The 27,231-nt window shown below is 40.9% G+C and overlaps 2 protein-coding genes across 6 annotated transcripts in view; one reads left to right on the plus strand and one right to left on the minus strand.

Annotated features, from left to right (window-relative positions):
• Positions 1-10,649, plus strand: part of EML6 (echinoderm microtubule associated protein like 6) — a 132,965-nt gene extending 122,316 nt beyond the window's left edge. The window contains exons 38-44 of the mRNA XM_014962408.1: positions 955-1,143; positions 2,214-2,386; positions 3,057-3,219; positions 3,953-4,056; positions 5,229-5,382; positions 5,750-5,850; positions 7,875-10,649. Of these exons, the coding sequence (XP_014817894.1) occupies positions 955-1,143; positions 2,214-2,386; positions 3,057-3,219; positions 3,953-4,056; positions 5,229-5,382; positions 5,750-5,850; positions 7,875-7,899 (909 nt within the window). The 3' untranslated portion in view covers positions 7,900-10,649. The remainder of the gene's footprint in view (positions 1-954; positions 1,144-2,213; positions 2,387-3,056; positions 3,220-3,952; positions 4,057-5,228; positions 5,383-5,749; positions 5,851-7,874) is intronic.
• Positions 10,650-10,674: 25 nt separating this feature from the next.
• Positions 10,675-27,231, minus strand: part of RTN4 (reticulon 4) — a 48,877-nt gene continuing 32,320 nt past the window's right edge. For 4 of the 5 annotated variants that reach the window (XM_014962401.1, XM_014962404.1, XM_014962403.1 and 1 more), the window contains 6 exons: positions 23,301-23,508; positions 20,100-20,238; positions 14,207-14,276; positions 13,536-13,582; positions 12,180-12,238; positions 10,675-11,769 (listed from right to left, as the gene is read on the minus strand). In XM_014962401.1, the coding sequence (XP_014817887.1) occupies positions 11,727-11,769; positions 12,180-12,238; positions 13,536-13,582; positions 14,207-14,276; positions 20,100-20,238; positions 23,301-23,508 (566 nt within the window). In that variant the 3' untranslated portion in view covers positions 10,675-11,726. Of the gene's footprint in view, positions 11,770-12,179; positions 12,239-13,535; positions 13,583-14,206; positions 14,277-20,099; positions 20,239-23,300; positions 23,509-27,177; positions 27,226-27,231 lie in introns of those variants that run through there. The other variant, XM_014962406.1, reaches the window with a different exon arrangement.

Below are 27,231 nucleotides of genomic sequence, written 5' to 3' on the forward strand. Positions count from 1 at the left end.
ATTTCACCAGGTTAGGACCTTGTCTCCCACCTTTCTTTTTGAATGACAAAAGGAACTTAGGTTCTTACTTTATAAGGTTTGCTGCCACTGAATTGTAGGCACAGTGTAGGTGCTTCAGTCAGGCAGAATGATCCTGGCTTTTTTGATCCATGAACAAAACAAGTTGCCACTGAGAATTACTGATTGACTTTAAGTTTTGGTGAAGTGGAAAGCAACTGAAATAACTGAGTTAATTTGAGATGCTAAAATTATTCTTGCATGTGTTTAAATTGTAAATGTTGTGAAAGGCATGTGGGATGGTGCAGGAGTGTTAGTTCATATGATGGGATATGAGCCTAACACTTCATGAAAGGGTCTGTATTTAGCTTTGTATATCAGGTCTCAGGAATTTGACATGCTCTTTGAGAACAACACTACTGAGGAGCATTGGTTTGTATTTCTAATCAAGTAGCCATTAACCAATTCCAAACATTTATGCTTTTCCAAGTATGTGCCAAGAAAGGTCTTGCAGTTTAGACAATGACAGTATAGCTACAGTAGATGCAAGGTTCTCTTAAATAGTCTATAACTAAGCCTAAATCCCTGTTTTGATTTGTTTTGATTTTTTTTTTAATTATTTGCCCAAACATTATATTTAGTTACTTCAGAGGTATGAGAACCATGCTTTGCCAACTTGTAGGTAAACACTTTGATCAGAGTTAAAATCCTTAATGGCAAGATGGAAATCTGCCATGGTCACTCAACAGTAACGCCAGAACATGGTATGAGATCTCAAGATGTTAAAGTGTCATTGTTTTACTCTCCTATTTTTAAGATGCTGCATGAACAAGCAGTATAAATTGGGATGAGTTATTACAGATATTTCTGCAATACATCGGTACGTTAATGCTATGGACATATTTTGTCTGTTACACTGACAAGCTACCTCTCATTATTTTTTTTGGCTACAAACAGGGGAAAATTTTAGTGGGAACAAAAGATGGAGAAATCCTTGAAGTAGGAGAAAAAAATGCTGCTTCAAACTTGTTGATCGACTGTCACATGGAGGGGGAGATCTGGGGCTTAGCAACTCACCCCTCAAAAGACATATTTATTTCTGCAAGTAATGATGGAACGGCAAGAATCTGGGACCTGTCTGACAAAGTGAGTGACACTAAATTGATCATTTTATACAGCCATGCATTTTTCCAACTGTACAATGTGTCACCTACGTACACATCTTTGAGCAGCCTCCTGCAGATAGCAGTGTTTCTCTTCTCTTCTGGTGTGGTCCTTTTTCTCCTGCTATATGGTGACGTGAAAAGGGAAGTCCTTCATGAGTTACCGTGCTGCTCTTTCCAAAAGCAAGCAATTTGCAGAAAAATGCAGTTATTTATAAGGACTTGTGCTGATGGACTGCCTTTTGTTGTGCATTGCTTATTTTGATTTAAAATTACATGCTGCCATGGATTAAGGAAGCATTTTAATTCCCTGCTGACAGACTGGGTGACACAGATTGTCCTGTCACTGACTAATATGCAGACCCTGACAATAAGCCTGCCTTACTGGCAAGCACAGCTCCCTCCCTTTTTAGAGCTTTTCTTTAAATCGATCATGTCATTGCGTATGTGTAGTTTGGGATTTTTTTTCCAAATCAAATTGCATAACAACTATATTTAAAAATAACAAATAAATGAAACATTTTAAAGAGTAGAAATAAGGTTTCTACCTTGTCAAAGGTAGCTCTACCTGAGCTAACAGGGATAATTTTAAATATGGGAAATAAATATATTATCAATACGATCACGTAAGTGAAAATGCAAGAGCATTCTAGTTATGTTTTCACATAGCAAATCAAATGGAAAAAAATCCTGAACTGATCAGCCGTTGCAGAAGCTATCAAAATCACCTTCCAAACAAAATAAGAAATTGATTTTTCAGCCTTTTCTGCTAAACAGTATTCTTTCTGGTGTAAAAGTTGAAGTCACCCTGCAACGAGACAACACGAAATTCACATTGGAATTACATTTATATTTTGAAGTCTGTTTTGCAACATATGCCTGTGGGATGTGATTTTTTTTTTTTTTAATGTGAAATTTCAGATTTGTATTTAGAAGAAACTATAGACAATTTCTTTTTAATAAGTGACTTATATACTTCATGTTTGGAAGCATTCCATTTGCTTAGTAGTTTTCTCCAGTGGAGGTATGAGCCTGTTCCTTTCATTAATACAGAAACTGCTGAACAAAGTGAATCTAGGTCATCCAGCAAGATGTGCTGCATATAGTCCTGATGGTGAAATGGTTGCAATTGGTATGAAGAATGGAGAATTTGTAATTTTACTTGTAAACAGCCTTAAGGTTTGGGGTAAGAAGCGAGACAGGAAGTCTGCAATTCAGGATATCAGGTATGTCAGAAATTTCAGTTGAAGTTCTCTAAATACTTAGCCCTTACTCAAGAAAAAGTCCATCAAGTTCCAGGTTGATTTCCAGATTTTTTGTAACTCCTGTATTTGTTGAAACCTGCATGAAATCATGACATGCATTTACTGGCTGACTGGTGGCTTTACATACACTTAAAGGTTATATTTATATATACCTAAAGCGTATATTTCTTAGGTACCACACACTTTTTTTTCCCTGTGATTAATTCAGTTATATCCACTTGAATAGAGATAGTAATTTGTACGTTCTGGAGCTGTCATTATGGGAATTAATATTACAGTACATTTTAAAATTGCAATTCCTGTTGCTTTCTCACAGAGGGTTAGCATGGGAATTACATTTTAAAATTGCAATTCCTGTTGCTTTCTCACAGAGGGTTAGCATTACGCTGCATATAGTGCTGTGCATTTTATACATGTGCAATATTAATATCAGTTAACTGCATACAATATCCTCAACCTTCCTCATCTAGTAAGCATAAAGTTTTGGTTTGGGTTCAATCTTGCTATTGATAAAAGGTTTTTCTTGTTTTCCAGTAAAAGAAATTTGTTCTCATGTGTTAACATGAGAAGCAAAAGAAAATCTGGCACAGAAACAGTAAATTGTATCTCCATTCTGTGTTTTATTGTCTAGGATCAGCCCAGATAACAGGTTTTTGGCAGTGGGTTCACAAGAACATACTGTAGATTTTTATGATCTCACTCAAGGTACAACCCTAAACCGAATAGGCTACTGCAAGGACATTGCAAGTTTTGTCATACAGATGGATTTTTCTGCAGACAGCAGGTACATTCAGGTATGTCTCAGGTAGACCCATGTTTGTTTGCATTTATTGCTACTTAACCTGTTACCAGACATAAGAACAAGATGGAGGTTAAATAGGGAGAAGGAGGTTTTCCAAAGTTATTCTGAATTTCAAGGTGCCCCTATATCTTCTGAGGTAGGCCAGAGAACTCAGATTGCCTTTAGGATGTTGACAAAGCTCTATTTAAAGTTCTCTTTCTTTCTAAATACTCAGGTCTTCCCCCTGGGTTCTGACCGTAGCAACGTAGTTTAGTTCCTTTACAAGATTAGTCTGCTAAAGGCAAGGTTTTCCCTCTCATTTCGAGGGAACAGGTACGACACTGAGAAAGAAATGGTGGATTATAACAATATAGAAGCAGTTTTCCTCCCTTTCGCTAAGATGAGATGCATACGATAGCTGAATTAATATGTGAAGTTTCCTTCTGAAATTTTTCTGATTTAGTAAAATTGGGTTGAGATAAACCTTAGAGATATAAGTAAAAGGAGGTCGGTCAGCCACACAGTATGCATATGAACGCCTCAGTTATCATCCCGTAATGTTGTTATTGCTTCATATTGTATATAATGAATTCTAGCTAATTTGAAAAAAAAAAGGAGAGAAATTTTATCCTGGATGTTTATTTCCTGATAAAACCTGTTGAGACTATTACTGCTGGAAGTCTTATAAATAAGGAAGATGATATATTGATGGCAAAGTTACTTGCTTTTTCCTTTCCTACTTTCAGGTATCAACAGGTGCCTATAAGCGTCAAGTTCATGAGGTACCACTAGGAAAGCAAATAGCAGATCCTGCATTAATAGAAAAGATCACATGGGCCACGTGGACAAGGTAAAAAACTAAAGAGCAACGTTCTGTGTGATCAGACAGGTCTAATACAGAACTAAGATCAGATCACAAAATCACACTGGGTGGGATCAAACGCTTCAAATGTCCCCAGGGCTCAGCAAACCCGCAGAAGAGAACACACAAAGACTCCCTTTTCTCAAAGCTCCATCTTACACACTTACCTTTTTTTTACAAATGTTTGTGGCTGGTCAGTGTCTGGTAGTTATTACTGTGGGGGGGTGTCTGTTCTCTCTCTATATATATAACCACACAGTGGCTGGTTGCCACTTGTCCCAGGTTTCCCAACACTGAAGTGCACGGTCCCTCCTGGCTGTGGCTCTGTGCCACTTGAAGCTTCATCTTTACTGGCAGGCTGGCAGCAAACACAAGCAGCATAGAGGCATGGAAATACGAGCTGATTATTTTGAGGAGGGAGTTGAGGGTATAATTAAAATGTATTTACTGAACATGGATTCATATAGGAGCCTCCCAACGCAATTACAAACTCATGGCTGTGCTCTCACTGTAAAAACTGGAACAGGCCAAAAGCAGTGAACAGTGGGTGATGGTGCAGGCAGGCTCTAGAGAAGGTACGTGACAGTCCTCCTACTCTTACCACTCTACTGTCAAGCACGCATAAAAATCTGCCCCAAATTACTCATTTCTAAGGACTCTTGACAGATTGTGGGAGTGGGGCAGACACATCTGAGAGTTAATAGAAATGATCGTAAAGGAACTTACTTAAACTAAGGGAGGAACAGCTATTTTAAGAAATACTCTTCATCCAAACAAGCATTCTCTCATTCAAGAATTTATGGCTAAGAGGAGACCACTGCTGTAAAAAATCATTGTACGTACATGTCCATAAGGAAAGGAAGAGACTGTAGCTGCACAAGCTACTTGTATAAAATGATGCCAGTGGTTTCATAGGAGATAAAACTTAGCGTTTATGGATAGAGATAGTTTAAGAGTCACACACAAAGGTATGGTCCTGTGATGCTTTCATTATGATATCACATTCGGCTCAATGATTTAGAGGGAAGAGACTTGTTTTGAAAGGCGGATGGTTTTTATTGTCAGGCTGTGTTGCCTCACCATGCTCTGGAAGAGAGCAGTGGCAAGTAATTCTTATGGTCTAATGGTCTTTTTTTTTATTTAACTTGGTTTTGGAACAGCATTCTTGGAGATGAAGTCATTGGAATTTGGCCGCGAAATGCAGAAAAGGCAGATGTCAACTGTGCATGTGTGACCCACGCTGGCCTAAATATAGTCACAGGAGATGACTTCGGGCTGGTGAAACTGTTTGATTTCCCGTGCACAGAAAAATTTGTAAGCGGATATTTTATTTTCCTCTGAACAGCTTGCTTTTCCCCATGTTCAGACTCCTGAGTATCTGATTTTAAGGCATCCAAACGGCACAGTCCATCCAGGCTGCTCCTGGTCAGTGCTGGCCGCAGGAGCGGGGGAGTTGTTGGGTGTCCCCAGGAGAGCAGCTCACAGGTGACAGGGTGGCCCTCCTGCAGCCACAGGGGAGGACACAACACGCAGAACCAGGTGCTGAGCTGGGATTACTGTGGGCTTGAAGAAACCAGGACTGCTGGGGATGTGATTTTGGCACCGCTTGCAAGGCACGTTGGTCACCCTGTCACGCTCCACCACAGTTCTTACTCCTGAGCTTCTGTTCCTTTTCCAACAGGCCAAACACAAGCGGTATTTTGGGCACTCTGCGCACGTCACCAACATACGCTTCTCTCATGATGACAAGTATGTTATAAGTACAGGAGGAGATGACTGCAGGTAACTGTTTTTTTTGGATGATCAAAAGCTTTGTACCCTTCTGTGCCAAACCCACAGCAAGTCTTGTGAGGAGAGGCTGAGGGAGCTGGGGGTGTTCAGCCTGGAGAAGAGGAGGCTGAGGGGAGACCTTATTGCTCTCTCCAACTCCCTGAAAGGAGGGTGCAGAGAGGGGGGGGTCGGTCTCTTCTCTCAAGTCACAGGCGACAGGACAAGAGGAAATGGCCTCAAGTTACACCAGGGGAGGTTCAGGCTGGATATTGGGAAAAAATTTTTCACTGAAAGGGTTCTCAGGCATTGGAATGGGCTGCCCAGGGAGGTGGTTGAGGCCCCATCCCTGGAGGTGTTCAAAAGACGGGTTGATGTAGTGCTGGGAGGTCTGGTTTAGTGATGATGATGCTTCTTGTTTGTTGTGTGGGTGTCTATTTTTGTCAGTTAGGTTGACGGTTGGACAAGATGATCTTTAAGGTCCCTTCCAACCTAGAAGATTCTGTGATTCTGTATCTCACAGCTTTCTCAGCCCACGCTGCATTCCTTGGAGCCTGCCTGTGTGATGATAGTTTTGTTTTTCTTACTGGGGAATTGCTGTATTTTGTGGCGCCTGGGAGGTCATGTCCACTGGGTAAAGCATCGTGCAGTTGGGTTTCTGTGTCAGCATCTCCTTGTAGCTCCTGGGCTCACCTCCCTCCCCGGGAGAGGGCAGACCAGGCAGACCTGACCTGCCACCGCACGGGCCCTCACCGGCCTCCAAGAAGCAGCTGGAGGAGCCCCAGCTGCTGCCACGGGAATCACTTGTATGTCTCAAGAACATTTCGAGCGGACAGCTGGTGAGGGTGTCAGTCACACAAAAATAACTGAATAGCTTCAGCCCAGCAAAGGGGAGGACAGGAATTCCGGCTGGATGGGATAGACAGATTTAGAAAGACATCTGAAATAACAGGAGGCTTTTCAAAAGGTGCCTTAGGTTTGTCTTGGGGTGGTTTTGTGGCTTTTTTTTTTTTCCCCCCTAACCCACCACCAAAACATGCCCTCCCCAAACACAAAGCAGGGCAACCAGCGTGTGTGCACACACCTACTCCCCAAGGCCATTCCAGCTTCTGGTACTTCTGCCCTCCACTCCCGGAGGACACTATTGTCAAGCAAAACTGGGATGAAAAAGGCGAGGAACAAAATCTGTAAGAGACTTTTTAAACAAAAGAAAAATAATACGTAGAACTAGAAAGACTGAAAAGCAACAAGGTAGGAAACAAAAGGGCACAAATTCTCACAGGAGCAAGTTATCAGGAAGCTCTAGTCAAGACCGGGGCATTTATAACTGCTTACTCAGCAGGAAGGATACAGGCCAGAAACTGGAAGACTTGAGTCATTTTTGCCAGTGAATGAGACTGCACATCTCCTCCAGAAGCAGAAAACTAAATACTGATGGACACTTCACGATACTCAGCTCCCCTCAGTGCCGGAAGCATCGATACTGGTGCTGTTACTTTCTGTTTGACCAACATCTGCAGTCAATTTAACTCTCCTTCCATTGCATGAAATAAGCTGTTCTTCAACTTTATTCCCCCCACCAAAACTGATGTTTTTATTTTTCAATTTGGGGGAAAAAGAAGGAGGGGGGGAGGCAGTGTTCTTCTTGGGCTTGCACAATGGATCTCCATTCTCAACCTGCAGGCTGGAGTTACAGGAACTCAGAAAAGCTTATCCATCAGCTGCCTTACTTTTCACAGTATCATTATGACCAGATTTCTTGATTTAAAGTGTAACTACAGAGAGCACAGTAATAGCATTCCCAACCTGCAGGCCTTCCCCACGACATACACACACCTTACGATAGTTCAGCTCCGAGAGAAGGAAGGACATTTGGGTGCTCCAGGGGTTAACGTTGCTTTACCTGGCATCTTCCTGTCCAATGTAGTTTTATTGCCATGTATGTATTAAGGGACCCTGTCTCTCTTGATGACAACTCTCAGCGTATCACACTAAGTTATTCAGTAGAATAACTGTCGTCCCCATTAATTTCTTTGCAGCGTATTTGTGTGGCGATGCCTCTGAGACTCTCTTGCTGCTGGGACTGCTCTGGATGAGCCTCTACCCCTTCGGCTGCTGTAATTTCCATACGATGCTGCATGGATTACACATTTTTTTCAGCTTACTCGTATGAATTTACTGAACATGAATGTTACCTTGCGTTTGAAAGACCAATACGCTTGAGAAGGAAGCTGAAGTTTGAAAAGGAATAGTTTCATAACCTGGATAGGCCAAAGTGATGAACAGTTCACTCACAAAGCTGCTTTTGCTTAATACTGTGCTATTCAAACCATGTCTGAAAACGGAGAACACTTAGAAAAGGCCGGGCCCTTTAATTTGCATAATCTCAAAATTTATGGCTTGAACATTTGTTCAAGAAAGTTGGCGGTTTTTAACTACATCGGCTTAAAACTCAAATTTGGTGAACTGAGTACAACAGCAAGCTTTTAATGAGCATGCTGGGGTTCACACTTCAGCTTTCAGTAATCAAAGGAGCAAACTATCATTTTTTAAGTCCATTTTATTTTTAAATATCTCTATTTGGCAAAATTTTCTATCCATGAAGTGCCTTTGAATAATTTTCCAGTTGTATGGGCTACAGTCTTGCCTCCCACCAATTGCTTTCAACATATGGTGCTATTACTTTTCACTCAGAGGAGGGCTAACCATTAACACCTTTTCCAGACGTGTACTTAACATTATTCCTGTTTTCCACTTTGTTTTTTAATACCTTCACAACTGAATTCCAAAATTTTTCCAAGGCCAAGAAGTTATGTGCTGTGATAAGGGTGAATCTCTGATGTCATTCCCCATTGGTTCATGATGGTGGCTTGACTGCAGCCAGAATTTGATGTTTACCTCAAACAGTAACCAGAGGAAGAGAGAATATGGCAGGATAAAGAAATTTAAAACACAACTAATGAAGAAGTTGTTTCCTAAGTTCTTCTGCGCCCTCCCTGCTTATGGGAAAAGGGGCTTTATCGGTAACTACTTACATAGGCAGTGGCAATTTAACTATATTTAAGAAGTGGTTTGAAAGTCGCTCACAGTCACTATTTCCCCTTCTTCCCATTCTGGAGGGGCTTCTTTGAGATATCCACAGCAATCTCTAGAATGCACAGTACATCATTAGTGGGGACTGTATGTAACCTCCAGCTGGCAGCTAGAGAATAAATTACTCCCATAGCAGAAAATTTACCTATCCTCAAAAAAAGCATGATCTTTGCTATATCTGACCTCCTCTCCCATCGTTGCTTCTTGTGCAGCTGCCTTGTCTGGGACGGGGCTGTGGGATCTGGGGGCAGGAGGGCAGCAGGCAGCTGAGATGAAGGGAGAGTTGCCTCCGCGTGGAAGCGGAAACCATGAGCAGATGTTCACAAAATATAAAGCCGTACAAAAATGCTTAAACATTTTGTCAAAACCAAGAGCTACAGGACAGTGAAATTGGAGAAAGAAAAGTACATTCACCTTTTTCTAATGAAACTGTTTAAAAAGGAACAGGAAATGTGGGTAACATCAAAACAAATTATTTTTGAGATGTCTGGCATGGAACAACATCTGTTAATCAAAAAAAATAAAGGCCAAAATAAAACATTTCTTTTCAATGACTAAATGTAACTAGTGCTTTAGTCTAGTAATTATAATTTTGCACTGTGGAAACTTCCTGCCAATCCACTTCTGATGCCCGCTGCATAAAAAGGTAGCTGTTGGATGCAATGAATATCCATTTAAAGGAGTGGATCAATGTACATTTAACACACAAAAGTGCTTCAGCAACCTCAAAGAATCACCTTTTTTTTTTTTTTTTTAATTTTATTAATGCCTTATATTGCTATACAGAAGATCAGTTTGTCAGATACACAGTAAGAGTCCCTATGCAGTCTTTTTTAAAAAAGAAACCTCCTTGATCAAGTAATCATGTTAGGTGTTGATGTCAGTAAGCACCAGCCTACGTTGTAATAATGTTTGCCTTCCTTTCACATTGACTGTACTCCAAATAAAACCAGTTGTGTGGCAGAATGCATTAATAAATGGTGAAAAATATCTTAAAGCAATAGTGTCTGTCAGGAAAACACAAATTTGTATGTTTATATGGTTTGGCTTTATGTATAAAATGTTGAGAAGTAATGATGTATTATACTGTAAACTAATATATTACTGCATGGATTTATTTTTCAATGGTCAAGATGCCATTAATTTAAAAACTCTGTCTCAAATTTGGATACAAGTTTTCAATGTCAGCTCTTAAATCAGATTCAGCAAGTTCACGTGAAAAGATTATTGGGACTTGCTTTACAGTTTCCTTCAAACTAGAATACAACATCGTATATTACTGTCTCACAAATAAACCAAGGACCTTCACTTTGTTTAGCAGAATCTACAATTTCATCTGCCGCAATTTTCAACATTGAAGTAGTGTCTGACACCATCACCCTGTGTCACTGGCGCAGCTGGCAGGGGTAACAACAGGGGCCTTCAGTACTCAGCACAGAGGGCTCCTCACTGCAGGCAAGAGTCTGTGCTACAGGAACTATGCGCCGGACCCAGCATCACGGGCTGACACAGATACTTGGGACATCAGAGCTGTAACTGGAACCCAACAAACCGCTTCACACCGCACATATGAAAAGAGAAACTATCATGAAAAAAATCCATCTACTCACATTGCTATATGTCTGACAAAACTATTTCCACCACCATGTACAATGGATATTTAATCACAATGAACTTAAACAAAATAAACACAAATATATTAAACTTGCCTCAAGAAAGCAGAATACCGGTATTATTTTATGTCTATAAGCTTTATTGATACTTGGGGTTTTTTTTTTGCTTTTTTGTCAGTAGGGTTTTTTTGTTTGGGGTTTTTTTTTTTTTACATTTCACAATGCATTCCACAGACTTAGTTCAATACAGCTTAAACTGCAAGTGTATAAATTTTCATTTATCATTTCTTGCATAACAAGGCTTTAAGTTTCCAGACAACATTTGCAGCATTAGATATTCAGTCCACAGATTATCGGTTTGAGAGACTGTAAAATTATTTGCTCAAAATCAACTATTGTACGTTTGTGCAAAGTGTATGCTGTAATTTGATATTCATGGAGTTTCCTTTGTTCATTTCTCATTTGTTTGGGTTTTTGTTTTGTTTTATTTTTTTTAAACCGATGCTAGTGTTTACAGAGACATTTTAGTTTTTCAAGCTTGTGTGCTATGGAGCTAGTCCAGAAATCAGTCAATTCTCTGAAGCATGAAGCACTGTGGAGCAGCTGAAAGATCTAAGCTTTGTGAAACACACACACACATATATATATATATATTGGCAACTGATAAAACAGTAAAATCACAATACAGCTATACTCATACCAAAAAGGCAAGATTTTTCAAAACTTGCTAAAATGGTATATTCTTCTAAAACCTCTCATTTTAGAAAATCTGCATCAGTCTACACAGACCATACACAGTGCACAAACTGGGAAGTGTTATCCTCTGCTCCACCTGCACTATTCTCTTCTGGGAAAGCAGCAGGGACTACCTCTGATGAAGCAAAATGTACAGCTTTCTCAAATCTTATGTATTAGCCAGTGCTGCACACAGGATAAAGAAAGATGATTAGTTTTAGATCCATACATAGCAACTTACAATACTTAGATGATAAAACGCATTGCAGTCAAAACAGTTATTTTTCCTCAAACACTGCGTTGCTAAAAAATAAAGATCTGTGAAATTGCACTGCAATGTCAAGGGTTTTGCTATTCCCTGACCCTCCCCATGTAAATCCAAATAATGAGTGTATTTTTTTTTCCCCCCTTAAAAGATGAACTTCCTATCGATAACTTGCTTCAGGCTTTTTACTCAGTTTTGCGCTTCAGCCCAGGGATCTTTGCTTGGATCCTACAAGAGGAACAGGAGAGAAAAAAGAATAGCATTTGAGTAACGAGCAAAAAAAACCAAGTAGGTATAAATGTAGTCTTAAGCACAGCAACACAAAAGTATTCCATTCAGAAATTGATGAAATCACTAAATTGTTTATTCACCCCTCAAGCTGCACCTGCTGGGGGCCTCAGGTTTCACTAATGGTTTCAAATACACAGCTTTCTATTAGAACTACTATAGGATTAACTCAACAGCAGCATCAGCAAGAAAGGAGCCATGTCAAATTTTAAAAAAGGACTTTTTCCTCCCAGGAGTAGTGCATGCAATGCATTTATTATATAGAGGCATACCACACATACCGAGAACTGTAAACGTTATCAAGTGAAATAAATTTAAGAAAAAAACAAACGAAACGAAAGCCAACTCACTTAGCCATCGCATCTTTGACATTCTTGTTCACGAGTCCCAGATAATGGTCAATTTGGGCCTGAAATGGAAGGTGATAGATGTTACAGTCCAGCTCTTAGGGTTACTTTGCTGCCCAAAAGGCAGAGTCACACCACACCAAGATGTGCTTTACACAAGAGACTGTTGACAGAAGAAAGGGGTTCAACCGTGTCTACTTTCCCAGTTTGACACCAGAGCTCCCAAGGGTTCAGCCACAGCACATGCTAGTGTTTGCCTCAGGAACATACACAATGGCAGGGAATAGCAGGTAACTAGCCAAATAAATCCATCCCTGGCTTCTGCACATGCCATAAAAGCAGTCACCAGCATTTCCTCCTGCCTCTTCCCAAGGCCACCCCAGCACCAGGGTGCACAACTCAGGCCCTTGGTGAGGGGCAGTTGGCTCCTCTGCCTCCTCTAGGCCCAGGGCAGAAGGAAAGCTGCTTAGGTGGGCTGGGCCTGTTAAACAGCTTATGCCTTCAGAGAGCAGCCTTCAGCTCCTCAAGAGGATTGAAGAGCCCGGGTTAAGCCATGCAAATTGTCCAGCATCTTTCCTGGGGGCTACAGGATTTCCTTTCACTGCAGCGTACTTTGTTCTTTCCTAGGAGCTGGGAGAGGAGCCCAGCAGGCTCTGCCATCTGCTCAGTGCCTGCCTTCCCCCCTCCCCGAGTCCCAGGCCAGCCCCCACCAGCAGGGTTGTTTTTGAAAGAGGAGAAGGAACTATTAAGCCAGAGCTGGCTTCCCACCTCCTGTGCTATGACCTCCTGAAGACAGTCCTTGCTCAAGCTTGGCTACACTTTAATCATATGCATTTTATTTTGGCTCCCTCTTACCTTTTTCTTTTACATTAATCTCTCCAAAGGAGAAGCACTGGACTGTGCCGAGCATCTCCCACCTCCTGTTCTTGCCAGGGCTACAAATTCCACAGGACTTCAGGACATGAATCCTAAATATCAGCTCCAAAGATGTTTCTTCAGAAATTATTTTACAAGTCCTTACATCAGGATTAACACATCGTGCCTACTGCTACATTAGTCCTGATCAAATCTGGATCAGAGGAGAGAAGGCCTCCAGGTTAATTGGGCCTTTTTTGCAACTGTTTTCTGGGGAAGTCTTCTGACACTGCCACCAAAAAGGACAAGGGGAAAGCACACGCTGGACTTCACAGTGGAGTTGCTTTGCTTGGCCCTACAACTAACTCCTGGTTAAAGGGCTATTTTTTTAAAGGCTTTTAAAATTTTAGAAGACTGAAATGAATTTTGGTTGTATTCTCTTGTGGTTTTGGTTCAGTACAGCTAACTTTATGAAGCATTTAATGAATTGTTTTTAATACTCACCTGATGTCTCTCATAAATAACAGGAACACTGAAGAGTGAAATCAAAGCTGGGAAAGAACATATCAAAGGTATAAATATTGATGAAAGGGACAGTGTTCAGGTAAAACAATGGTTTCACACCTTGACATTTCTTTCAAAAAGGTACAAGAAAAAGTAATATCTAAGGCACATACAAAAATGGTGGCCAGTAATTTAAATAATCCCTTTTAAGGAGAAGCTGTGCTGTTCCCTAGGTCTCGTTAACAGTACAGTAAGTGTGGTCACAATTCACTTTTTCACCGTGGCTTATGCAAATTCTTCAAAAAGGATCTCAGGCTTCTGCCAGTGAAACAAACTATCTGCAGTAGGACATAGCCAGAGCCAATTTTGTACCTCCTCCAAAGCCACAATACAGCGATGATATTCAAGACAGGCTAACCTTGATGGGGACAAGCACTACAGTATGTACTTTTAAATGGTACGGTGTCTGGAAAATCAGCAATCTCAAGGAACTCAACACTGCAATTCAACCTGATCCATTTTGCAGTGTTATCAACGTCCTAGAGAAGGACACACAACATCTTGCTACACTCCCAACAGCATAGGAATACCCTCACAGTACCAAGTAGACTTCAGTGCTTTTCCAATGTTGTTTTGTATGCCAGGCATTTAAAAAAATTTAAAACACTTACCCAGAATCAGTAATGTCAGACCATTAAACAAGGCACCAACGTAAGTGAATACCCACATCAACACTGCAAACTAAAAAGGAAAAAAAAAAAACAAAAACAAAAACCAGCATGTCAGCCCACAGTCTATATACTAGCAGAATATACTAGTTAGAGCAGTCAGAGAATTTCTCTAAACACACACATGGAACTAAAATGTCCCAAACTCCACTTCACCCTTCTACGTCTCATGTATTTATAGATAAGTGACAGAATAACTGAAGGGTTCAGTAATCAGATATGTTGCCTTTTGGTCACCGGGCTGAAATCAGTCCAAGTCAGCAGTGACCAAAAGCTGTTAGTACTCAGTGGCTGCTCAACACCCTCTGCGTTTACACAGTACTTCCAATCCCATATTTAATAATGATGGGCAAACACAGCTCCTACCTCACACCCTGCAAAGAGAGGGAACAAGACAGGCAAGTGAGAGGTTAAAAGGGCTGGCACAGGACACAGCACTTGGTGACAGAACCAGAAAGCAAGCAGGTGGTTCGTTTGTGTAGCAGCCCAGCAGCCAACACAGGAGGGCACCCAGCTCGGGGCTGCAGCGCAATCAGCAGCATCAAGCTACCAGAACCATGCTTTGGCTCAGCAAAGGTCTCAATGAACCCTTGGCTAGACTAGGCAGTGGTTGCTGCTGCTACAGGGAAAAAAAACCTCTCTGGAAGGTAATCAGTCACGCCAACCTTGCCACATTTTTTTTTGTTTAAAACAATATAGGAGCTTTGGATACTAAAAATTCAGGGAAGTGGAGTCAACAGTGCCATAATATGGAAGCTGGCTTTAAGTCAGAGACAAATTCAAAAGCAAAGATGTCCTTCTGTTAACAGACACCTAATCTGCCGTGATTTCTGGCTTCATACCCCAGCCTCGAACTCGTACCCAGACATGGTTCTTCCCCCACTGCCACCCTGCTGACTGCACTTGTACAGCTCCCCTGTCCTGCACAGGCTCTGCTCCACTTCCCTAGCTTTACACCAAGATCTGCAGAAGTTCAAGCCCCTCAGCTTTCCACTAGGTGTACAGTGTCCCAAGCACACCTCTGACCTATAGTGGGGTGGGACGGGGCTGAAGGCTGCCAGCTCTATTTCTGGGTAAGATTCTTCCCCAAGGAAAATCAGCCAGTTTCTTCTAGTGTTGCACAGCCTGTAAGGAACTGAGCAGAAGCCAGGATCTGGATGTCAGACGTCCAGATATATGGATTTACCAGTGCTTATTTCTTGCAAAGCACTGAATTATGCTTTGCATTGTGCAGAGCAATGCACAAAGACCCCCAGTCCTTTAATCAACTAAGCATATCTGTTTATTTTCTGTGCAAGACTGCAAAACACTGAAGTGCTAGACAGATACAGTGTAGAAGCTGCTGCTTCCATCAGAGAGAGAAGATCTAGGCACAATTAACAACTGAAGGTAAAGCACCCGAATGAGCAGGAAATACACACAAGGAAAAGATGGGTACAAAGCACTGGAAAGAAAAAAAAAGCATGTCGAAGGACTGTGGGTGTGGACCAGGACCTACCCTGCAGCCAAGTCACTCAGAAGTTATGTATCCAAACATCCATTTTCAGCTTATCATAAGATGCAAAATATCCAAACAAAATCAACAGCCAACAATAAGCTAAGGGCATGACAATCAGTATCAGTTTAGTCGCATGATCCCTGTGACAAAACAAAGTTTACTTCAAGAGCTTCATTCAGAGCTAATCCCATTCCAAATGCAGTCGATTAATTGCAAACGATGCAGCTCTTTAACTGCCAGTTCTTTCTCGACGTGATGCAAGCCACACTAGAGGCACAAAGTCAACCCTCAGACAAGGCTGAAACGTTACTGCCAACAGCATTCCCACTGAAGGATTTTGGCAGGTTTATCAAGAAAAATAAGGCAGATTTCTCTATACTCCCTCATGATTCTTTCAAACCTTGGCCCAGTTCTGCTCTCCACAAACAGCAGGGTGAGCGCTGGCTGCCTGCCTCTTTGCACAGGACATTTTAACAGAGCAAACACTTGCCTTTCAGAGCAAGTCCGTAGCTGCAGCACATGCCCCTCCCCAGCAAAGAGAGGAAAGTCGACAACTTTTACTACAGCATTCACAATTATTCTCTTGCAGGCTGTGCGTTTGGTAAACTAAACTTGCCAGCTTCAAAGCACTCGCAGCAAAGCATCCTGACAGCTCCCCCAAGATCTCCTCTGCATGAACACCATTACCTAAGCTAAGCACCACCCTGCTCAGGTGAACATTCCAGTAACGTTGCTGAAGACTATGACCAAATCAGAAAACGTAAGTTTACGTAAGCAGAGGGGTAACAGATATGAAACAACCCCAAAGTCCAACAATTACCACTACTATCGAGTCTTATTTAGTGAGCACTGAATTTATGGCCCAAGAAAGATCAAAATCCAGGAGTTAACATTTGACTGATACAGGTTTTGCTTCTTGGAAAGCCCGTCCAGAGCAGCATCAGGGTCCAACAACAAACTGCATTGTGTGTGCAGTTTATAAGCCACTTCCCTTATCCATAGTGGGTGGGAAAGGGAACCACTGACCCCAGCAAGACCACCTGTTCCCTCTGCTCTGTCAATAAGGGACAGCTATTTTGAAAGCTGGGGCTACTAAAGCAAAAAAAAAAAAGTTCAGCAAAAACCTCACAGCCCCCCTCCCACAAGACCTTTTCTCTTCAACACACTTCTGACAGTTAAAGCAGCACACCCAGGATTCAAGTGGAGTTGATCTCAATCCCACATTTATTTATTGGTCTCTGTGTTGTTGTTTTTTTCCCCTTAGAAATGAGCCAAACTCAGACAAACTTACAAATGCAAAAAGGCTTACCTGAAACACATCCAAACACTTAAAGCTCTAAGACAAAAAAAACAAAAAAAAAAAGCAGAACTGCTGTCCATACAGCAGTTTCTTTACTATAAAATAGTTCAAATCCAACAAAGAGTTCTGTTTCTCAAAACATCAGTTGAGCAATGACAAACTGAAAGCAACTGTGCCCCGGTGTCAGACCGGAGCAGCTGGCACTGTGCAGCTGGGGGCAAAGCACTAGATCCCTGTATATCAGGACAAAGTGCAGTTTCTCCTGGGACTGTCTGGCAAGCTCCTCAAGAGCTATGAGGAACTTCTCCTTGTGCTGCATAAATATTTACAGTCCACTGTAAGACTTCGATGACTGAAGCATTGCTTAATAGAACAGAAAACAAAGGTCTTAACAAGACAGATTTTACAGCCACAACTATTACACATAATAAACTGACCTGCAGATAATTTTCTATATTAAAATTCTGTAACTTTAATTATATACAAACATGCTGTTTCCTATAGTGAAAATGTTTAAACTACACAAGCCAAGATTTTTTTTTTTTTTAAACAGGGCTGTTATATTACATAAGACCCCAGCATCTTCGCATTCTCCTCAAGCAAACTCTTCAAACTCAGTTCCTTGTGCTTGTGAACTGTCCTAACATTCACTGGTTACATGTAAGGGTTGCTCCTAGCCACCCTAAATCAGACTAATTAACCTACATTTAAAAAACCTGACATTTAAGATGTCAGAAGAGAGGGAAAATGAATTATAGTACATCTGAATAAACATGTCTTTCTGATATACCACAGTATTTTAAAAGTGATTAAAGTGCCTTGAAGACATTCTGACTGCAATTAATTCTAACATAATTCCTCTGAAAGGCCTAATTTTAAAACAGTGTTAACTGAAACAGCAGCTGGCTGTTCACTGCTTCCTTTTACTACAAAGGATTGGGATCTCTAAACAAATGGAGTGGAAATCCTTGTAACTCAGATGAAGAAATGTACCACGAAGGGCTTAATTATTAAAGAAATAAAGTGACCTTGTGACTACAAGTTTTTCTGTGACGTTGTTTAATTAGATCCAAGCATGACTTAAGCAAATTAACTTTTCTTTGAACACTGAAACTCAATGCCCTTAAAAACCACAGTTGACAAAGAACGTGTTCCCTTCCTCGCACACCAAGTTTAAGTTACCAAAATGCAATTCTAGCTGTGTAAGCGTCATTCTTTTGGTCAAGGCTGTGGACGGCCTTGAAATGCTGCAGAGATGAATCCTAAGTACTCGGTCACTTAAGTGTGGAGGTGAGACACAGCTGCTTACAGACCAGACTGATGGCAGCAGTGAGAGGATTTAGCCATCAAAATGCAGTCCCTCTGTGGCAACACTGGCAAGGTACAGACAACAGGCACCTTATTTAAGCCATTTTCCATAAAATGATGGCAGCAGTATCTATCATGTCCAGAAAAAATAACCAGAAAATAAGAATGCACAGCCACTTCATAAAAATACTTATACTGCACAACCCTTTAGGAGCAGGAAGATTATTACACAAATCCCCCAGCTAATATCCCATCCCCTCTTTCCTTTGTGAGAAAATGAATCTTTACCATGATCAGCAGACCCCAGGTAACAACCCAACAGCATTATGATCCTTCCCTTCTCCAGAGGGAAAGAACTCTTACTGCAGGAGACTTGCACAACATCAGATGCAACATTTCCAGCACACGCTCCTCGCTGTGTTTAAGTGGGAGCATAATGAGAAACTGGATCTGGAAACTCTGGGTAAGACGATCCTGAGATACACCTCCAATTTCTGTTCCCCAAACATAGCAAAGACTTTTACAGCCTTCCTAATTTTTGCCAAGTTTCACTAGAAACCCCCTCCCCCAACCCCACCACAACTCAAAGGACTTTACAAAGAACTAAGTAAGGGATTTACTGGAAGAAAAATGCAACTTTATTTCAAGAAGATTAAGCAAACTGAAAATGAAGTGGACAACATGTTGTACTCAGTAAAAGAAACAATTGTTTGAAAAACGAAGAAAGGCGATTAGCTTGTTAGCTTGAAAGGAGAGACTATTATTCTCACAGAACAAAACTGAAGGGTTTTCAGCCTTTTTTTTTTTTTAATTATTCTTCTTCAGTGTCAGTTTTGCTCTGCCACCTTCAATAAACCCCATTAAATACTACTTGGACACATTCAACGTATCTGTTAGGCAGTATTGCACACTGGAGGTCAAGTAACTTGCAAAAACCCATGTCAGTAATTTGCATCACTAGAAGAAGCAGCTATTCACACCCAAATCCAGGGACTCAAACAGGTGCCCACCTTCCTAATAAAACAAGGGCAGCACTCAGTCCCCACTCTCCCAGCAAAAATGTGGACACAAGAACTCCTACTGTTTAAGGCAAATAACTAACCACTTGGTAGTCTCAGTACACACAGAAAACCAAACCAAAACCTGACTGTATCACTCTAGCCCAAAACACAGATTTTTGAAGAGGGAGAAATATATGGTAGCAACAAATTTAGGATGCCCAATGTCTTGTTTTCATAGAATCATAGAATCATCCAGGTTGGAAGAGACCCTTGGGATCATCGAGTCCAACCATCTACCCTACTCTACATAGTCCTCCCCTATACCATAACCCTCAGTACCCCATCTAAACGTCCCTTAAAAGATTTCTTAAAAGATTTCTGCTGTTAAGCACCAGCAAGGAGGTATAACAGCTGAACTGCACGCAGCCAGAGCATATTTTAGTTTTCCATTAATATTTATCACACTGTCAAAATACAGATTAAGTTATCCACTCCATTATTGCATGCAGCACTTTATGTTCAACTCAGTGTGGCTAACAGAAAACTATACTTAAAAAACAAAAAGGCTCAGGACTTCCAACAGGCAAACTAAAACTCACTATTTACTTACACAGAGCCAAAGATGCCATTGTTCATTCATGTTTATAAGGACTAGTGGGCTTTGCTAACCTAGGTCAGCAAAGAATGTATTTACACAGGCTACTGTATCTACAGGTGAAGCAGACTTACCTTCAGAGAATCAACTAAGTCATCGACTAGGAAGAGACGTCTCAGCTCTTTGACCGTGCCATTAATGTGACCAAGCACAACATTACTGTACTTCTGAATAAGCTCTTCAGACACAGCTACATCAGACTCCAAGTAAGCCCTGAAAGAACGGAGAGCTTATGAAACTTTACTGCAACAGTGCTGCCAAACAATATCAACATGTTATATACAGTATCAACATACATTCTGCTTAGTTACCATAGAATGGTTTGGGTTGGAAGTGACCTTAAAGATCACCTAGTTCCAACCCCCCCTGCCATGGGCAGGGCCAACAAAAAAGAGAAAAACCTCACCATTCTAGATCCTCACCCAATCCTAAAATGATAGAACAGAACTAACAAGGTAAAAGTGAATCTTAAAAAGGCCTCCACCATGCCTTAGAAGAAAAGAAAAATTTGTTTCTTTCTTACTGCTATGTTGTACTGCTGCATTTACTAAGTCACACACTCAGTCTTACCTGGACCAGGGAGCAAAAGTGCACTGACTAACATATAGATGTGAAGAGACAAGGCTAGTGATTGGCCAAAACAGTGTCCAGAACCACTGACACATACACTACTTCGTCTATGAAGTCTCTTTCTACTCCTCAAGATATGCTGTAATCTAGTACACTAATAAGGCTAACGTCTATTTAAAAAAAAAAAAAAAAAAAAAAAAAAAGACAGCTTGGGGGGCTGTGGCATGTACATCACTCTTCGTTTTTGGTATTGTCCTATTAGATGGCTTACTCTTCTACAAGACTTGAGATTCCTTCATTTCTCAAACAGAAAAAATCCTACAAAAAGCAACATATCCATTCATATCACTGGAAGGCAATGTACCATTAAGCTGTAACAAATACCCTAAGGCCCAGTAAAATGAGCAAGTTTTTCATAGTTTGCTAAAAAAATTTCTTACAGTTAGTGACAACAGTTCTTTTAACAAAAAAATATAAGCTCCTGTCTGCTTAAGTGTTCCTTCCACCACACTGCAACTTTTATCTGTAGTTACAGTGGCTACGGCAATTTAGACTCTTTAAATAGAGAATAATTTATCCAATTTGCATGTTGGGAGGGAGAAGGAGCAACTAAGCAGATCTGTAACAGAGCACTCATTTTGCACTTACTACAGTTGTTAAGCTTTTACTTAAAATTTAGGAGGGGATTCTGCTTTGCAGCTGTTTTGTTTGATTTAAAAAAAAAAAAAATGCACAGTGGAGGCTCCTATGTATGTCATTTAAGGCAAAGCTAAACATGGCATTGTGGCAAGTCCAAAACAAATGAAATACTTTAAACAGTAACTTCAGAGGGCGGCCATTTCAAGGCTACATTCTGCTATCCACACTTATTTTGAGAATGGTGTGCAGATTCAAGCCATCAACAAGATATTCAGTACCAGAATCAAAAATTACATTGAGCTCATGGATGTACTCTTCACTGTCAAACTAAATCCAAGTAAAAATACCCTTCCTGTAGTTGAAGCTATACAAAGTAAGCAACCTGGTATGCTGGATAAGAATGTCTCAAAGCTTCTTGTGAATATCAGTATTTTTAGAAATAAACTGCAGAAAGAGCACAGGTAGAACAAGTTTTGCTTGTTCTTTCTAAGAATGAACTTAAATGGTAAACGTGGAAAAGCTGTTTGGATACTGAAGAGCACTACTGGGTAGACAAAGCAAACGTGAGTTCAGCTGGGAAAACAGTCTGGCTTCCTGTAGGTAAATGAGCCACTACGCAGTTAGGGAGGAATGGAGGTAAAAACCCAAGAAAACATTTTACTTTGCCTTACTGAAGATGAGAGGAAGAGAACAAGAATATTTGGAAACACCACAAAATTATTAAGAGAGCTGTAAATAGGAGGACAAGCAGGAGTTTCTAAAAGGTGCAAGGGAAACTGAGGTTGAATCACTCCATTGATTAAAAAAAAGGGAGAGAAGCACATCTGAGCAGCATGGGATGGGGTCGGTACGGAAACAGAAAACATTCATTCTTAGTAATTACTCTAACACATTAATAAGTTTTTATTTCTCTTAAGATGCAGCTCTGCAATAATGGGCACCACTGTACTCTACAGAGGAAAGCATGCATACCATGGATACCATATTGCTACACTGCAGGGAAGTGTACACAGGGTATGCCCCAAGGACTTAGCTCATCACTTAAAGCGAAGAGCTCAGAGGTCCTCTTTGAGGACCTAAATTAATCCTATGATTCAACTCCTCAAGCCTTAGAATTCAGAGTCCAAGTTTCTGGATTTCTGACCTGGGTAAGCTGCAATGAACCTGGATTCTGCTGAAGCCAAGGCAGCCTTGCGTGTGGAAAACACAGCTATACGCTAAAACAAGAATTTTAAGGGTATTCTTTAAAAAAAAAAAAAAAGTTCCAAAAAGATAAAAAGTATCATCTGCTACATTTATTTTGATTTTTGCTAAATATATTCCATTGAAAGTGCGGCATCTCCTGGGCATTTTTTAAATTTTGTACATCATCTGCTACTGGTTCACATTCTGAAGACCATACCATTGCTCTCTCCAACTCCCTGAAAGGAGGGTGTAGAGAGGTGGGGGTCGGTCTCTTCTCCCAAGTCACAGGCGACAGGACGAGAGGAAATGGCCTCAAGTGACGCCAGGGGAGGTTCAGGCTGGATATTGGGAAAAATTTTTTCACTGAAAAGGGTTCTCAGCCATTGGAATGGGCTGCCCAGGGAGGTGGTTGAGGCCCCATCCCTGGAGGTGTTCAAAAGCCGGGTTGATGTAGTGCTGGGAGGTCTGGTTTAGTGATGATGCTCCTTGTTTGTTGTGTGGGTGTCTATTTTTGTCAGTTAGGTTGACGGTTGGACAAGATGATCTTTAAGGTCCCTTCCAACCTAGAAGATTCTGTGATTTAAAATGCACATATTACTCCATTAGATTGAAGTAATTAAGTAAATGCAACTTAGGATATTCCAGCATTCCCAGGGAAATCCCCTGTACCAAATGCTCAGTTCATTACCACTGTGTATGCCTACTGAGAAAAACTGAAAGAAGAGCTGTCATAGGCTGAGTAACAGATTTTTCAGTATAGAGACTATTTACATTATTATGCAACGTGTTATGGCATATGTCATTTACTGCTTCTAAGAGCATCAATATTGCTGTTCCCCAAAAGAACACACTTTTTTTCTTAATCAAAAGACAAATCTCACCTAAATGGGTGGCCTTCATCGGACTTTTGGATTGCCTGGATAACTCCCTTGTATATCCTAAAGCTGATCGTCACAGAAAGCAGGGCCAAGGCAATGTAAGCTGTCACACTCACGATGCTGAACACTGTTAACGAAAGCAGCAGGAACAAGCTGGCACCAAACACCACTCCTGTCTTCTTAATGTCTCGCCAGTAAAGGAGGTCAACAACTAGAATTTAAAAAAGGTAAGAAATTAGAACAAGATACCTTTTGCATCCACGTGAAACCAGTAAAACACGATTCACTTGACTGCTGAGAGTCATCAATAATGAAACTTGTGATCTCACTGACAAACCAGAGCTGAAATTACAACTAGAAATAGGTTATTTTAGCACTGATTCTGCACCGGACTTCAGATTATTTGGATCATTGTTATTACGGTTACCTCACACGTAACTGCTAAAATTTAAGCACAATTCTGCCCTTAAGCAATGTCAGAATCTCTTCTACTACTGTGCTGTTTTGTACCGCAACCACAGCGGTTTGCGCTTCATTTAATTTCATTTTTGTGCAGGTCACTCACTGACGAGATTGATTCCAGTTCCCTGTTGGAACAAATGAAGAGGCGCTTACAAATCTCTAAACCATTGTATCTTTTCAAGTCTGGTCGAGGCAAAGGCACTGCTCAAGACTCATTGACAGTTTGGTTTGCTTCCTTTTGAATGGAGACATACCCTCGGTAGTTTATAATGTTGATTATGGGTGACAGACTGAACCATCAAGAAGGAATAATCTCACTGAAATTTCAATCCAGACTAAATCTGTTGGGTTCCAATGCAAAATACTTTATTCGTAAACCAAGTTTATTTTTCCCTTAAGTGACCCTCATGAGAGAACAAAACATTATGCCATTTTTAGCATCACTGTTTAGAGTAAACTACACCCTTGCACAAATCAGAGGTAATTGCTTAATATATCCACTGCAGAGGTGCTGTTGCATCCAGTTGATTACCTTAATGAACTCATGAAATCTGGCAAACGTTCTCCATTGCAGAGTACAGAACTGGGCAGGGGCATCTAGTCTAGCTTTATACTCCATGCTGAGACACACACTAAAACTCGCTCTTCATCATTTCTACTTCCACAACTGATGAGATTTTCACAAGAACAAATTCCTCTTCTGCATCAAAACTGCTTGTTCATAGCAATAATATATTACATACGGAACTCAAAATTATAGAAACATTATTACTATTGCACCACAAGCTTAGTAATCCTATCTCATCCTGTTCTGAATTGTGACCATGAAAGAAAATGAAAAAATAACATTTGACTATTATTTCTTACAGGATGAAAATGTGGTAATGCACCAACATGAAATACTTAGAAGCCTCTGTAGGCCAAAGTCTGCAAAATCCCTTTGTAGGTATGAAAATGCCACTGAGGCTATGGTGCAATTTCAAGAGTATTTCAGAAGCTGAAGTCTTTTCCTGATTATTTCCATAGGGAAACCGTGGTGATCAGCAGATGCTGGAGATATGAGAACCCCAGTCAGAAACTTAAAGCCGCCATTCTCAAAATGCAAAATATTTCATCCAAGTATTTAATTCACATTCCAGTAGAAGTTTCCTGAAGCTCTACAGACAGAACCAGGTTACGGTTGCGTAACACTTCAAGACTTGTCATGAACCAAAACTGCTGTTGAAAGAAAGGGTCTCACCCCTCCACCACTACTCCTCCCCTTGGCACGGCCACACACAGAACCACACAGTTTTCTGTCTGCTGCTCATAACTACTGCCCCCCAAAAATAAAATAACCAAAGCAGCCAGCTACATCAGACTCTAGTTGTTGTTCACCATGTGACTACACAAACATATGGGGTGAGAGATAGAGCAACCAACCGACGGAGGGGACACTCCTGCTCTCCAGAACAGCACCAATCTAAAGTCCTCGTCAAACTGCAGCCCAGCCTATCCACGCACCCTGTCGACCTGTTATTCCGCTGGGTCTCCTCATCTTACAAACCCACAGTTCTGTTTTCCTTGTCAAACAAATAATGCTCTAAGCAAGACAGCCTTTCTTTAGTATTTGTAAAAATCAATCAAAAAAAAAAAAAACACCAGCCTATCCACGCACCCTGTCGACCTGTTATTCCGCTGGGTCTCCTCATCTTACAAACCCACAGTTCTGTTTTCCTTGTCAAACAAATAATGCTCTAAGCAAGACAGCCTTTCTTTAGTATTTGTAAAAATCAATCAAAAAAAAAAAAAACACCAACAAAAAATATCAAGTCATCACAGAATTCCTTTTGTATTGGCTATCACACCTAAATTTAACATTTTCTTTTACTTCCTTGGCTTTGCTTCTAATCACAAAAGTGTCTATTAGTGTACACCTTATGCTAGCAAGTTTAACATGTAAAAGGAGCTTGCAAATGACGACTGAAACCATGAGCTTGACCTAAAAATCAACATAAACTGAGCTGCAAGTAACCATAACACCTAAATGAGATTGTCAAAAGCAGCCTTGCAAAAAAAAGCTGGTGGAGTTTGTACTCCTAAATCATGCAAGAGATCTTTGAAAATGTATTTATTTCTGAGTATTTGGTTCAAATACTGAAACTATGTTTATTTTTAACAGGCTGCAATTTGGGCATCCATACATTCAAGTTTGGGTGCTGCTCCCGTATCATGTGGCACACCAAGTATGAGCCCTACTAGTCTCTGCTTGCAGACAGCGTCAGTTCTGTGCATGAGATACTGCCTCCTCTGTAACTCACTATCACTCTAACAGCGAGCTCGCTGCTTCATAGGAAATCACTTATTACAAGCACTTTTATACAAGCAGTATTACAATGCATTACACCTGAACCCAGCTACAAAGAATATAAGGTCATTCATCTGTATGAGCTTCCAAAACAGAAACAAAGGTAAATGGATGGAATTCAAGCATACCACAAATGGCAAATGACCTCTATCAACCCACCTTCAAGTATTTTGCTCTAAGTAATCAATAAGCAATCTCCCCAAGCTAGGACCTCCCAGAGCAGAGCAAAGCTGCACACCAAGCATTTTCCCTCTCTGTCTCCACTCCCTTTGGAAAATGACCCCCTCAGCCCCAGCCTAAGGACATACAGATATGGTTTCATTGTACATTCCTCAAAGGGAAACTCAGCGTTACAAGTCACTGAAAAACTGATTTGTGATTTTCAGGCTAAGAGAGCACTTGATGAAATTGATTTACATCCTCCAATCAATCAGAAACTGGTATTTGCGTTTCTTTGTAAAGTAAAAGATTTAAAATATTACCAGAAGCAGCTTTCTGACTTGAACTTACACCCAACGTATTCTGAGCAGATTAAAAAACAAACAAACCAACCAACCCCAGAAAAAACCCCAAGCAGTGCTCAAGCCCTGCCAAGCAGCACCTTTCCTCACGGAAACCCTTTTAAGCTGTAGTTTCTACATAATCTCATGCATTTAGTGCAAGTATTCCCGGCCTGTGCCGGGGCCCGAACAGCTGCCTACATTTGGTAACGGGGGCTGTCACCGGGCACAGCTAAAAATAGCGCTGCCAGCATCCGCGCCACTCATCCCATTGCATTCTGCTTTTAAATTCAAGTGCCGCCATAGGTTTGTGGCTGTATTCGTCTGTCTTCTCCCTCACAGACATTTTACCTACAACTGAATGATTCAAGTCGGTTTTTTTGATGACAAAAACAAGTGGTTTGATAGATTTAACCTTATAATCCTCTTTAAAAACAACCAACAACAACCCACTGAACAAAGTTAACCCTCTCATTTCTGAGAAACAGGAACTAAAAGATCTAGCCTGGAGATCTACAAGCCAGTTCAATTCGCGTCTGTGAAAGAAAACCAAGAGAAAAGAGGGACTGACCCATTCTGGCATCCATCTTGCGCGCGCCCGCCTGCGCCCCAGGCCGCGCGCCGC

The sequence above is a fragment of the Calidris pugnax genome, unplaced genomic scaffold (assembly GCF_001431845.1).
Source record: "Calidris pugnax isolate Ruff unplaced genomic scaffold, ASM143184v1 scaffold147, whole genome shotgun sequence".
In the NCBI taxonomy this organism is placed as follows: Eukaryota; Metazoa; Chordata; class Aves; order Charadriiformes; family Scolopacidae; genus Calidris; species Calidris pugnax.